The 13,851-nt window shown below is 40.6% G+C and overlaps 1 protein-coding gene across 5 annotated transcripts in view; it reads right to left on the bottom strand.

The window, feature by feature from the left end:
• Positions 1-13,851, bottom strand: part of astn1 (astrotactin 1) — a 330,603-nt gene that overhangs the window by 157,603 nt on the left and 159,149 nt on the right. For all 5 annotated transcript variants that reach the window (XM_034888865.1, XM_034888866.1, XM_034888867.1 and 2 more), the window contains one exon: positions 11,173-11,300. In XM_034888865.1, the coding sequence (XP_034744756.1) occupies positions 11,173-11,300 (128 nt within the window). The remainder of the gene's footprint in view (positions 1-11,172; positions 11,301-13,851) is intronic.

Here is a 13,851-nt window from a genome sequence, read left to right as displayed (position 1 = left end):
TCGTCACGATGAAGTTTGATGAATGCGACCAACGATGTCAACACACTAAAAAACACTGACCGAGACCGGCAGGGAGAGAGAAGTGAAGGTAGAGGAGCACTCGACACTGACAACGCATTAAAACTCTTTGAAAAGTACAAAGAGTGAAGTGACAGGAAGTGTTGTACTGTTGCAACCACCTTGGCAGCAAAGTGCGGCTAAAGTGCAGTAACATCATCGGGTCAAAACCCAGCAGAGTCGAGGTGTGATGGCCACAGCGGTTTGTAGTGATTTTGCGTGTGTGTGAAAAGAAGTGTGTGTGTACATGTCAGTAGGGCTGCAACTAACGATCATTTTCAATGTTGATTCATCAGTCATTCATTTTCTCAATTAATCAAGTGATTTGGTCTATAAATGTCAGAAAATTGTGAAAACTGTTGATGAGTGTCTACCATAGCCAGAGATGACGTCCTTAAATGTCTTGTCCTGTCAACAACTCAAATATAATAAATTTACGGTCATAGAGGAGTGGAAAAACAGAATATTAACATTTCACAAACTGGAATCAAATATTTTTTAAACTTTTTTCATAAGAAATGACTAATAACTGATTAATCAGTGAACAAAATAGTTGCCAATTACTTTAATAGTTGGCAACTAATAGTTTAACCAATGAATCTTTGCAGCTCTACATGTCTGACTACACTGTGTGCATGAACAGCTGAGTAATTACAATGAGGAATCATACAAAAGGCAAAGGAGACCCTATGTCAGCATTAACGGTTCATATGTTGTGCCCAGGTGGAGGGAGCGGAGTGGGGGTGGGATGACAATGCTGCTGAAATGATGGGCTGTAGATGCCCTTCACTAACCTCTGAAGATGAACAAGTCAAACCAGAAGCTGTTGATGAAGAGACTTGTTCTGCACAGGATCATAAAAAGACATTTCATCGTTTATCCTCCAGCTGCCCTATATTAGTACAGCAGGTGCCACTGAAGATCACTCCTCTTTTTTCCCTATATAAAAGTAAGTAAGAAACCTGATCACTCATTTACTGCCAGAAAGATTGCAAATACTGGAAGTGACACTTTGATTACATTTGTATGAGTGAACCCCATATTACTGTCTTGAGGAATCACGTGGAATACAAAAATTCAGCCAGCACTTAGTTTGCTACTGTCACTGTGCCTACAATGCATTGCTAATGGAATTGTAATATTATCACTGCATTGAGGCAAAAACTAGTCAATTTCTATTAACACTATGCTTTATTACAATTAACATTTTGTTTAGGACACTAGAGTGGTAACTTCATTGAAACGATCGCAGCAAAAGCTACTACTGTCAAAATTATTTCAAACCAGCAAAAGCCCTCGTTCCACTTTAATATGCAACAAAAACCTTGTTAATGCTTACAGTAATGAGTAATAAGTAAGAGCTTTAGATTAAATACCACTGCATTTAAACAGCTGATTCTACCCTATTCAGTCAAATAAGAGTCAATCATGTCAAATAGGAAAAAGGGCGGGAGAGACAGAGAGAGAGAGAGAGAGAGAGAGAGAGAGAGAGAGAGAGAGAGAGAGAGAGAGAGAGAGAGAGAGAGAGGGTCCCTCAAAATAAACCATCATAAACCATCAGCAGTAAACATTGTCCATGTCTTTGAATTATCCAATTTTATAATATCCTACAGCTTTGGTGATATTTTTTCAGATCATGTCACTACATTTCATTAAAGCTTCTTTAGAATCATGAGGAGGAAAGATTCACAAGGAGTTTTTTATATAAAGAAGAAGCAATTTAATAAAACAACTGATTGAAGAAAGTGTTTGTGCAGCCTCAACAGCAGAAAAGATAGATCTCAATTATATCGGCAGAAAATTGAAATAAAACTCTTAAAGAAGTGGCATCATTACAAGGCCTTCTGTGTATGAAACAGAAATTACTAAAAACCTTTCCCATTTATTAACTTTTATCTCTCCAAAAACATACCAGTTTTGATTCCAAATTCTTAAACCAAATCAACCCGATGAGCTGTGACTGAACTCGCTCCCGAATGTGTCTCAGTGCTGAATAAATTATAGCCCCCGCATGTTTTTCAAAGTAAATACTGTACATGCTGAATTATTGCTGCGCTCCAGCACCAGCCGCTTCCCCACTCCCCTGAAAACTGTGATGCCGTATTCACAGCCTCATCTGCCTCATTGTGTCCAATCCATCTATCTTGACTAGAGGGCTTTTGTTTGAAGATTTTGTCTTGAAAACCATTGGGAGAATGGCAAGGGCCCCTGAAGGCATGACCTTCCTTCACTGCCACCAATGCTATCAAAGACTCATAAGATATAGATTATGTGCCATCTCGTTGCTGACATAGCTAAAGGCTCGTAGCGCAGGGAGTGTGCCGAGAGGCCGTGGGCAGAACCCAAGGGAAGGCCAGGTTGAATGAGATGAGACCACGGGAATACAGTAACACAAATGATGACCTTGATAAGGAAAACTTGGCCTGCTCTGGCAAAAAAAAAAAAAAAAAAAAAAAAGAGAGACCCGCTTTAAGAGGATTGTGTGATCAATTCAATTCCAACCAAGGCTCTAAATATTAAAATGCACTGATTGCAATGATAGTCATTACCCTAAACTGCAATCCGGACCAATAAGCATGTATTATTAATGGATAGGAGCCGAGTTTGGAACAATTGGCATTTATCTTTGTGTCTTAACCTTTCAGCATAAATGTCAAGTCAAATTTTAATAGAAAAAGTTTGAAGTTCATCCAACAGTGATTTCTTACATTTCAGCTCAAGGGTGTTAGGGTATATATATATATATATATATATATATATATATATATATATATATATTTTCAAACCCGCAAACGCGGTGTGAAAAGCGATCAGAAATTAGATTTACAAACTTTCTTGGCAAGATTTCACATTTCATGGGGATGCTTGATAGAAAAAGAATTATATCTATATAGAAAGCTTTACACACACACACACACACACACACACACACACACACACACAAACACACACACACCCAAACAGGGATAAAAGATGTGCCAGTGGCAAGATGCTCCTGTGATGTAATCAGCAGCAGTGCAAGACGAAAAATCTTGTCAGTAAGAAAAGAGCCTTACTTCAAGGAAACAATGTTGTTGCCTGGCGGTTTTAATCAAATATGAGGGGCTGTTATCAATGTGTAATCTTGTGTGGGGCTCTATATGCTTTTTGGGAGCAGGTCAGGGTTACAAAAGGCCCATTATCGCCTCACATGTTGCTTATAAAATGAAAGCTAATCTAAAACTACTAAAACAGGATGATGGTGCAAAATACAAATAAGATTTATAACAAAAAATTAACAAAAGACTACTACAGATCGTGTAGTTTAAAAATCTCAAGAAGAATTGGAAATATTTTGCAAGAATGTTGCAAAGAAATTCTACAAAACCCCAGATTATGTTTGATGACGTTATTTATTTTTTACGTCCAATTTGATGTTTTAAAAATCCTCGCTTTCTACAATATCTGTGCATACTAACTACAGAATGATAAGGTTAGGAGATAATTGTGCTTGGTATGGCTAAACAAAATATGGTTATTAGGAAACTAGAATCGTTGTTGTTGCTAGAGAAAGAGCTTGTGGTTACAGTTAATAAGAAGCTAAACACTGATGGGGACAGTTCGGCATTGCAGGATGTGCGTGGGGCTTGGCTCGGGTCGCCTTCTTTTGGCTGGGAGTGCTCCCGGACAACGCTTTTTCTGCATGCAAGTTTCATTTGCACTTTCTCACAGCCTACTGCACTGAACGGTCCACCTACATAAACACATTCCTGTAATCAACGCCGGCGTCATTACATGCAGGGTTTGGTGGAAAATAATTCCAAGGTTTGGCCAAATCTGAACCCTGTCAACAAAAACAATAGTTGGCCGAAGAACCCAAATCCTGGATTCAGCGCATCACTACTTATATAATAGAGTTCACCGGGTCTATCTAGACTTGGTTCGTGACCAAGTACAACTTGAATTCAGAAGGTATACATATGTTTTTTTCAGTTTATGTGTGAGATAAAAGATATGTGTAATGTGTTAGTTAAAGAGCTAAGGAAGCTCTCTTTTGAAACTTTTTATTTGAGCACTTAAACTCTTGTCTCAGCCATTTATCCAAACTGTAAGTTTGATGACAAACGACAGAGGATTGGCTGCAGAGCGGCTTTGACTGTCAGAGGCAACCTTTTTCCCTTTGGTGCTCTCTGTTGCTCTATATCCATCTGAACATACGGCAATGTGGATGCACAGACACCCATTCAAAAGACAGATGTGATGTGTGTGCTGCAAATAGCAGAGGCACTGTGATTATATGACTGTTTGTGAAGGAGGAGGAAGTGACTGGGTCAAGCCCCCATGCTGCCCCTTAAACCTTCACCAATGGATCCCCTTGTCCCAGCTGTGCTCACGCTCTGCCTGGAGACAAATGCCATGTCATTCTTTCACTTGTTGGGTCCTCTTAGATTTTTGTTCTTTTCTGTTTTCATCCTCTACATTTTCATTGTCTCTTTCCATCCGTCTTACTTTCTACTATTCCCCCCTCCCTTTGTCTGACTTCTCGCTTTTGCGCCATCACCTCTCAAGCTCCATGTTAGGGGAAATCTGCTTAGCAGCCTTGCGCATACTTGCTTTCCAATTAAATCAAGATGTATTTGCCTTTCAAAAGCATCCCTTTCCTCACTCTTTCTCCCATTGGAATAATTGATGGAGGTCTCTGGCCCCATGATAAATGGCTCCCAAGTCCAGAGATGAATAGGAAGATGAATTATTTCACCCCTGCTAGGGCGAGATAGAGAGCTAGAACAGGGACTGCTGACATTGTGACAAATACACTGACCATAGCAATCGAACCTGGCCGAATCAGCAAGGGACGGAGGGGTGGTATGCGCTCACCGCGGCTCAACAGACGCTCCTCTTGCCACCGCCGCCTCTGCACGTCTGTCTACACCACGCGCAATTACCTGAGCTTCGCAATTAACTGCAGGCGCAGCGATAACGCTGACGGCCCTGCCAGCAGACAAGTGGAAGTGGCAGTGAGCCAGCTAGCCAGGGCAGTAGAGCGCTGCATTAGACGGCTGTGTGTGTGCTCAGTGGAAATGTGGAGGCCAAGAGAACAGGTGCAGTAAGGTGAGAAGATGCCCCAGGTGACTTTGTGTGGATGCTGCCACCACTTTTCCGGCCAAGAAGAAACAAGTTTTTCCTCTGCCTTCACACAATATGCTGTCACACATAAATTCAATGAGTGTGTGACGGGCCATCTGTTTTAAGAGGGCCAATAAGTATGATTTTTACTGCCTTGTAGAACATAATGTCCATAATATATCCACGTAGGGGGTGAAAAGATTGATCAGTACCAATGACTCAATGAATATGTTGCCAGCTGGCTTTAAAACACTTTAAGCGCTGAACACAAGAGAAACTTGCTCCCTCACAGTTCCGTTAGGACTGAAAATGTGTAATGAAAAGTACAAAAAAATACAGAAACATTATCTTCTGCATGAAAGTAGGCAGGGACAGAGCTAGAAACTGGCAACGCAAGAAAGAAAATTTCTGCCGGCTCCATTTAATCTGTTCAGGCATCTTAGTAGAATTTGTTGGTCTTCTCAAAATTGTACTCCTTCAACACCACCGTCCAGCCACTGTGGATCTTCATTTACTCTAATTACCCAGCTGTCATCTTTGCAATTGCTACACTTAGACAATTACATTAACTCATTGACCTAAAGAAGACATCATGGAAAAACTTGTATACATTCATTTGGGTATCTGGAGTGCCCATCAACCCAACACCCAGTCAGTTTTTTGTAGGCTGCTCAGCTCAACAAGCTAGGATTCAACAAACCATTCAGATTTGGCTCCCATTCCTATCTCACATGCAGGCTCATTAGAAAATAACACCAACATCTGAGTATCTCCACCCATGGCTTGAGATCTACCTACCGCAAAAGTGCACAACATTTTTCTTGCAAGCCAATCAGAGCAGACTGGGCTTTTTGGGAGGTAGACTTTAAGAGAAAGCTGTAGTGTTCAGAAAGAGGGTGAATACAGGTATATTTAAACAGACAGGATGAGAAATAATGTTTTTTTTCCCTGAAAATGAGCATGAGATGTCTCCTTCAATATTTCTTTAATGGAAATAAGAGAAGCCTGAAACAGTGGTTCCCACTTCTGCATCAAGAGACCCACATTCAGTATTCACCTGGTACAGTTCATCATTCTGTGGTTCAAGCAGTGAAAGATGAAAAAGGTAGGGAATCACTGACTCAAAACCTGTATTAACTGATTTTGGCCACATTAGCATTCAGTTGGAGTCTGGTTTCTGTCCTCTTAATAAATGCAAGTCTTCCTTCCGACAGAGTTTTGCTGACAGAGTAGACAAAACATATCTATCAGTACTCATTTTTAGAGCTCATGTTCCCTTTAAGGCCTGGCTTTTATTGTGATCACTGTTTTTCCATCATTTGCCAACCGCCATTGTAATCTTTAAAAGAATTAAAGCTGCAAGCAGCGTTGGATGGACGCTCGCTCCTCTGCACACGTTGGGGTTTCTGGCGCACACCACTTTGTGCAACCGTGAATTAGCGCGGCACAGAGATATTACAAATCCTCCCCAATGAAAAGGAAACTACCTGCTGAGATCAATGATACCTAACACATAGTATCTACGTCATACAGTTCATTAGCTGTGAAAGGGAGCATGGCCAACGTATAGGGATCAGGACAAACCTTTACCAATTAATAAGGAACTCTCTGCTGAGTTCAATAATAATTCACACAAGGGTCTACAAACGGGTCATAAGTTATGAAAAGGGGTGTGGCTACACCATTGGGGTGGGGCGGGTCAAACCATTACTAAAAAAGAAACTCCTGAGTTCAATGATACCTCAAACAAGTATAGGGGGCGGCTCAGTATCACCATACATTGTAAGTTACATGTAAATTGGATGATGTTAGAGCATTTGTCTTTGCTCATCGATAAATGCTCAAAATGTGGGCCAAAAAACCCCGCTGGGTTTAGGGTATGGCTCCTTTGACTTTTTTTGTACGTCTTGACATGCTTCATTTGTGTACCAAGTTCCGTTAGTCTAAATTAAACGTACTGCAGGGGCTACATTTTTATAATTTTGTAGAGGGCAGTAGAGAGCCATTTTTGTTTTTATTCCCAAAACCCTTAATACGTAAATATTTACTAGAACTGATCCAACCACCAATTTTGGAGAGTTTGAGTATGTTAAGCCCCTTAAAAAGGCTATTCATTTGATGGAAGAGAGGAAAGGAAGCATTCGTTCAGTTTCAGGGCCTTCGCTGCTGGTGGTGCTTGGGCCCTAATAATGTGACACATTTGTGAGCAATCCTTTGTAACTTTAATTTAGTGACTATAAATCTAATATTCCTCCCCCTGTGAATCGTAATAAGCAGGTACACTTGTGAGTGGCATTGAATAAGAATATCCGCGTGTGACAGCTATAATAGAGATCTGACAATCCTTTCACCTCAAGTTTTTTTGGCAGCAAAAAGCAAGTGTCGGCAAAACAGGACACATGGCTGATGTGGCAGTCACACTGCAAAGTTATGTCATGTGGCAAAGGGAACTGTTTTTTTAAAAGCCCAACATAGTGTCTAACAAACAAATTCAGCTGAAAAGATTAGCAGGGATAAAATGACTCAACAACAGACACACTGAAGGACACTTAGCAGACAGTGAAAGGTATGTACGGCTATTGTATCTGACTGCATTATGTTATGAGCCGTTTTCCGTTATTTTGTATAAGTGTGCGGCAAGAATATGAACTTAACTATGAAACACATTTGTTATGCCTGAAGCACCGCTGAGTGCAGTGAATGCTTGTCAGCTTTCATGAGGCATTGATATGATACTTATTTCTGACAAGGCAGTGGGATCTCAGTATATTGAGAAACATCTTAAATATAAAAAGAGCTTCAGGGTGGGGCCTTCTTTCCTCACGCCATCCAACACTGTAGCCACAATACGGTTGGGAAGATATTATTATAAAGTGAATCTTTAATGTACCTACAAAAGGGTCATTATTTTTGCTGCAGCTCTTGCAGAGCCCTTCAAAAGTCTGCAACCAGCGATTGTGGCATGATGGAAAAGTCTTGCAAATCATTAATTCAACATCCAGTGAGTGACTTTATCCCGAGAGTTTGCTTCTGCATCTCAATCTGGACTGAGTCATTGAGGTTGGGGTAGGTCTAGTGACAACCACTGAGTTATCTTCATGGAAAAAAATCTGCAAACTCATCTGCTGAGGAAGGCTGTGAAATGTGGTCAAAAGTTCCAGAAAAGCTTATAAGGGTACCTTGAGCGAAGAATATTTTGTCAAGCAACAGATTATGTTCACCACTACCACTGGAATAAAAAAGAAAAAGAAAAAAATAGTTTACAGCTTCAACACATGAAATATTTCATATAGTGTTGCCAATTAAGTGTTTCATTTGATTTAGTTGCTTGCTATTATAAAAATAAAAATGGACGTTAAGGGAAATTAAAATAACAATTTGGGTGGCTGTTTTAAATGTTCACCTTTAAATGCTATTTTAAATAACCTTGAAAAAGGTGCTCTAAGCGATGTCACATGTTTTAGGGTACAACATTTGTCGTCACATACAGCAAACATCTCAGAAGTTCTGTTTCTTTAGACAGCAGAGATTGTAGCTAGAAAAGGAGAGCGAGGGTGGATATGATGAATAGGGGATGCATAATTACAATACTCAATACAGAAGGTAGTCTCGCTTTGCCAGACCTTCTAGTAGCTAGTGGAACACAGCCTGGTCCAGATGGGACATCAGGACCTCAGCTCTCTATATGCAGGATTGTTACATCTTTTCACATCCCCTTTATAATGGAACACCACATCGCCGTGTCTATGCACCTTCTAGCATCAGCCATTAGTCATTTCTAGCATTGGATGCCAACACAGGGAAAACTGCACCGATGTGCCCTAGAGTACGCTGTGCTTGTGCGGCACCCTGCTGGATGCTTTGAAATGATCTCTCAATTCATGATATTACTCTTCAATAAAAGGCCCACGGCTGCTGCAGCAGAGGCCCAACACAGACACACGAGAGGAGAAGTGCTGCTGCGACCTCTGTTCTGGGCCGTGTGCACTGGGAGACCAGAGGCGATGTAGGGATAAAAAGGTTTGAGCTGTGCACAGAGAAGGGGGACAGGGGCTCAGGGACGTGACAGCAGAAGTTCCATTTAGATTAGACGCTTTTAATATCCTCTGAAATTTCCAATAAACAGCAGTTAGAAGCGCTGACGCTCTGTCGTCATTTGATTGTCCCTCACCTAGGCAGTAACCTCGAATGATATGGTTTTGAATTGCTGCCCTGACTGGCCTTGTTCCTCTGCTGTTGTATCAACAAAACGCAATAAAGCCATCTTGCAATCTGCTGCTTTCCACACTGTAAGGCAATTGAGAGGCAGTTGCACAGGTGTCTGGGATAAGCTGCGCCAGCAGGCTGCCTGAATGAAGCATTTCCAGAAAATATGCTGAAATACTGTATAATTATTAATTCTGCACTCTATTGTAGTGCTCTCTTACAGCACTCCAAACAAGAACAAGGATATTACTTATGCAGGCAGAGCAGGATATCCTCTCCATTACAGATGCCGGCTCTTTATAAAAGTCCTGCGTGTTCTACAACTTAAATGCCAGCACCGAGAAATGAGAGAAATATTATATTCAGCTTCTGTCGAATGGAGTGGTTCTTTATGGAGAGTTTTTCACCCCACTATCCAACTAGTCAATCAAACATGTCTGTCCATGATTGCGCTGCATAATTTCAAACGTTTCGAGCCCAACACTATAAAACTAAGCAAAGTGAGGTCAAACTCAGTAGATTATGAGGCGCCCAGATGGATGAATACAAATATTTGGCCTTCTGGAATCGCTTCATATACTGTATAGCAAGCCAAGGTTGTTTCTTCTTCTTTTTTACTGCCTGTCTCTGTTTTGTGGCAGCTGTTTTGCGCGGTACGGCTGTATGCTGTTTAAGCATTGCTGCCATGTGCTGCACTGGTAATGAAGAGAACAGCAAGATGGTTTCTGATGGCAGCGACTAATGACTCCCAACAGTGGGAAGAACACCCCCCACACACACTACCCAGTTTAAAAAAAATATTTTGCTAATGCTCTACCTATTCTCCCTTCGCATTCAATATTAAATTGAACGCTGAGAGGAGTGTGAGCTACATGTTATTTGCACTGTGAAACATAGCAGCTGGAAAATGGCTTTGGAGTATAATTTTGCACATAGGTGTTGCTCACAGGTAGTTCATTGTTAATATAAAAGGTATAAGTAAAGAAAGGGTACAGACACCATGTGATCAGAGCTCCTAGCGAGGCCACTTGGATCAACAACATATAGAAACACTCAGAGGTGAGCCCTTTATGCAACAAAACTCATACAAGGCCCAGGTAAGATGGAATATAATTTGGACCCAGCCCGAATTTGGCATTCCGCTAAAATAACACAAATTGCTAGTTGAATTAAAAACAAATGCAATCAACATTTTCTTATTGAACAAATTGAACAGTGAATCGGATATAAAAAGAAGGCACCACTAAAAAAAGAATGCATTTTAAAGGGCAGTTTTCTACTGATATTTTCTTTTACTAACACAAAAAAAACCTGAGTGTCTATTGTGATATTTCACAACCTTTCAAAAAAGAAAAAAAAGGTAATGCTGTGCACATCCATGTAGGACAAAAAAGTAAATTTTCACATAAGGTAATGTCCTAACAGTTAAATGCTCTGGAAAATATTTAATAGTTCAGAATCAAGCAAACAACATTTCTCAGTTGTATATAGTTACAGTTGTAATATATTGTGCAGCCCTAACTAGGGCCCATATGAATGAAGCTTGCATCACCAGGTAAGTTTCCACTCTCACCCTAACCATGGCTAACTCTCCAAACATTATAAATGATTGTTAAAATGTCAAAATGTGGAAGCAAACACCTAGGGCTACTTCAACAGCATTCGATGTTGGTTATCAAGCCCTGAGAAGTTGACATTTTCTTCTTCTTTTTTTGAGTAATGTGGATTTCCGACATGCCAATGATGAAGTGCTATCGCACAACTGGGGGCTAGCAGAGTGAACTATGAAATATGTTTTCATACCTGTGAGGTACTCTGGGTCCGGAACAGGGTCGGACAGCTCCTCGTGGCACTGGACCTCCATCGGCACTGATGCCACCACCATGCCATCTGGGAGCTGCTGCTCGATGCCTCGGGCAAAGTTCTTCTGCCTGGTGTTAAAAGGGAGGGGAAAGTGGGAAGTCACATTTAAAGACAGAAGCACTCGCTCATCCAACATAGGGAGAGGGAAGAGAAACGAAGATAAGAAAAAAAGAAGAGGGAAAATAGGATGAATAAAAAGGAAACAAGGAGTTCCTCCTTGTTTCCTTTTTATTCATCCTATTTTCCCTCTTCTTTTTTTCTTTTCTTCGCATAAATCGCAGGTAAAAAGATGGAGAATGAGGGAATGCAAGGGCTACATTTCAGCTCTGTCAGTGTCCTTTTTATTGTTTTAGTTGAGATCAATAAAGCAGGGACAAAATCTTTCCACCCCCAAAATACCCTGACAATTTGAAGGCAACGACTACATACTGCACCAAGACTTACACAGTATCAAGTCTTTTTTCCCAGCTGTCAGCCCATTTTACAGGTTAACTGCATGGTGTTTTACAGTCTACACACTAAGCCAATTATGGTTTAGATGTACATGAGAACTATAGATGCTATAAATGGACTAATGATCGTAAGCACAACTGTTCTGGCTTTGTTAGAGCACCTCAACAACATGGCGTTCAGTGAAATGACGCTTATTTTTTGCCATTCAGTACTTTTTAATGAATATGTTTACATGCACACCAATATTCCACTATTTAGATTATGACAATATTCCGAATTTGATACGGGTCATGTAACGAGCATATTCTGGTTGGATATTCCAAATAAGGCCTTTTACTGAATATATCTTTTTCCAATTAAGACGTGGGATGTTTGGGTTTTAGGGGCATTGTTTGGACACGTATACAGCACATTCGGAATATAAGTCTCAATCTGAGTTTTTACCGCAGGCTTATGGTCAGCTTAGCGTGTTGGTATGGTTGCTGGACACAAACCAACCAGCCAACTGTTTGCAAGGCTGCAGACCAATAAGAAGAAAAATTTGGATATGCGCAAACATTGCTATGCCAACCCTTTCAAGAAGCTGGTTGAAGGAATGAAAGAGGGACGCTGAGTTTGCTCGGTCCAACAAGTCCTGTTTTGCACAGCTACATGTAAACAGGAAAATTTGTGGAATTCACTTTCATTAGCCATATTAACCGCTTAGTCGGAATATGGTCTTTTTTGGAGTAAGGGTAAAAAAACGGAATATTATGTGCATTAAAATGTAGTCATTGACGAGTCTAAACACTGGTGAAGAAGGCAGCTGATTCAGGGTGTGGTTACATCAATGGCCAACTGTTGGAATGGAAATTGGGCACTTTGCAATGAGTGAGATTTATGAAAACAGAGTGGCCCTCATTTATCAACCTAATGTAGAAACCAGCGCAGATATGAGCGCAGAAATCATCTTACGACTGCTTCACTTGGGATTCTTTTGTGTCACACCAATCAGAGCGTAAGAATGGTCGTACATTGATGAATGCAGCGGCTGGCTTGTAATTTAATATCACACCAATATATTTTCAGTTTTGAGGCCTTGCCCCTACAATTTACGACATGGCCAGACGTAATCCGGCTAAATGGCACTTTTCAGAGGTGGAGATTGAAACCTTGATATCTCAGGTTCATTGGCACTAACATGTGTACTATTTAGCAGTCTTAAACTGGAATTGACGGCTGTAGGAAGAATGCAGAATGGAAAGAGATCACTGATGTAGCGAGTAGTGAAGACGTAGTAAATCGGACTCCAGCTGAAGTTTAATTTATACATCCTTGACATATGTTTGCTATAGTCGTAATAGTAATATACAGGCTTATATTGCAATCTCTTAGGCCTACATGTAGGTGTACCTATATTTAAATAAACACAGTAGCAGAGTTTTTGGAGTGTTTCTTATTTTACACTTTTTTTTGTCATGATTCATGCAGCTGTAAGCTGTGAGGGAGAGCGTGTGTCCTCGGCCCTCCATGCTGACCCCCCACCCCGACCCTGTCTCCTGACAGCAGAGGGGCTGGAAAAACAGGCTGAAATATGTTGCTCAATGGCAGAAAGAAATCGTTAACTTGTGGCCATTAAGGACACCTGAAGAATAAATAAAAAAGTAATAATTAAAAATATATAAAATAAAGTATAGTGTTATGCCAACATAAAACTATACCTTTTAAAAGTGAGAAATAATATCCTATGACCTTTGTATAGCCCCCCCAGTTGGTGCTATCCTGGATCATCTGCCTCCATCACTGATCTTATGACACCCTGTTTTGCTGCGCAATGTTGTGCAGAACCCTTGGGCTAAAACAACGTTGCAGACTTTTTCTGCTGTGTATATAGGGCCCCCCCCCCCCATATGGGTTTTAGGTGGTACGCACATTTCATAAATGAGGGCTACTGATGGTTTAGCATAAACTGTCAATATGCAAACTTCTTTCCTTGCGTGCAAAGCAATTTAGTCATGGGTCTACAAAGAGGTTCATGCATCTGCCTTCTGGATAATACACCACCAAAAACAAATGAAAGTGTGAAACAAGTTGCAAAATGTTATAAATTGTACAGTAGCACATTCCTGCCTTGAGGCCCACTTTTCAAAAAAACCTTGTATGTTAATATTACCAAATAATTACGGT

Source organism: Etheostoma cragini, chromosome 12 (assembly GCF_013103735.1).
Source record: "Etheostoma cragini isolate CJK2018 chromosome 12, CSU_Ecrag_1.0, whole genome shotgun sequence".
In the NCBI taxonomy this organism is placed as follows: domain Eukaryota; kingdom Metazoa; phylum Chordata; class Actinopteri; order Perciformes; family Percidae; genus Etheostoma; species Etheostoma cragini.
The sequence above is the reverse complement of the archived record's forward strand: the minus strand, read 5'-3'. Positions and strand labels throughout refer to the sequence as shown.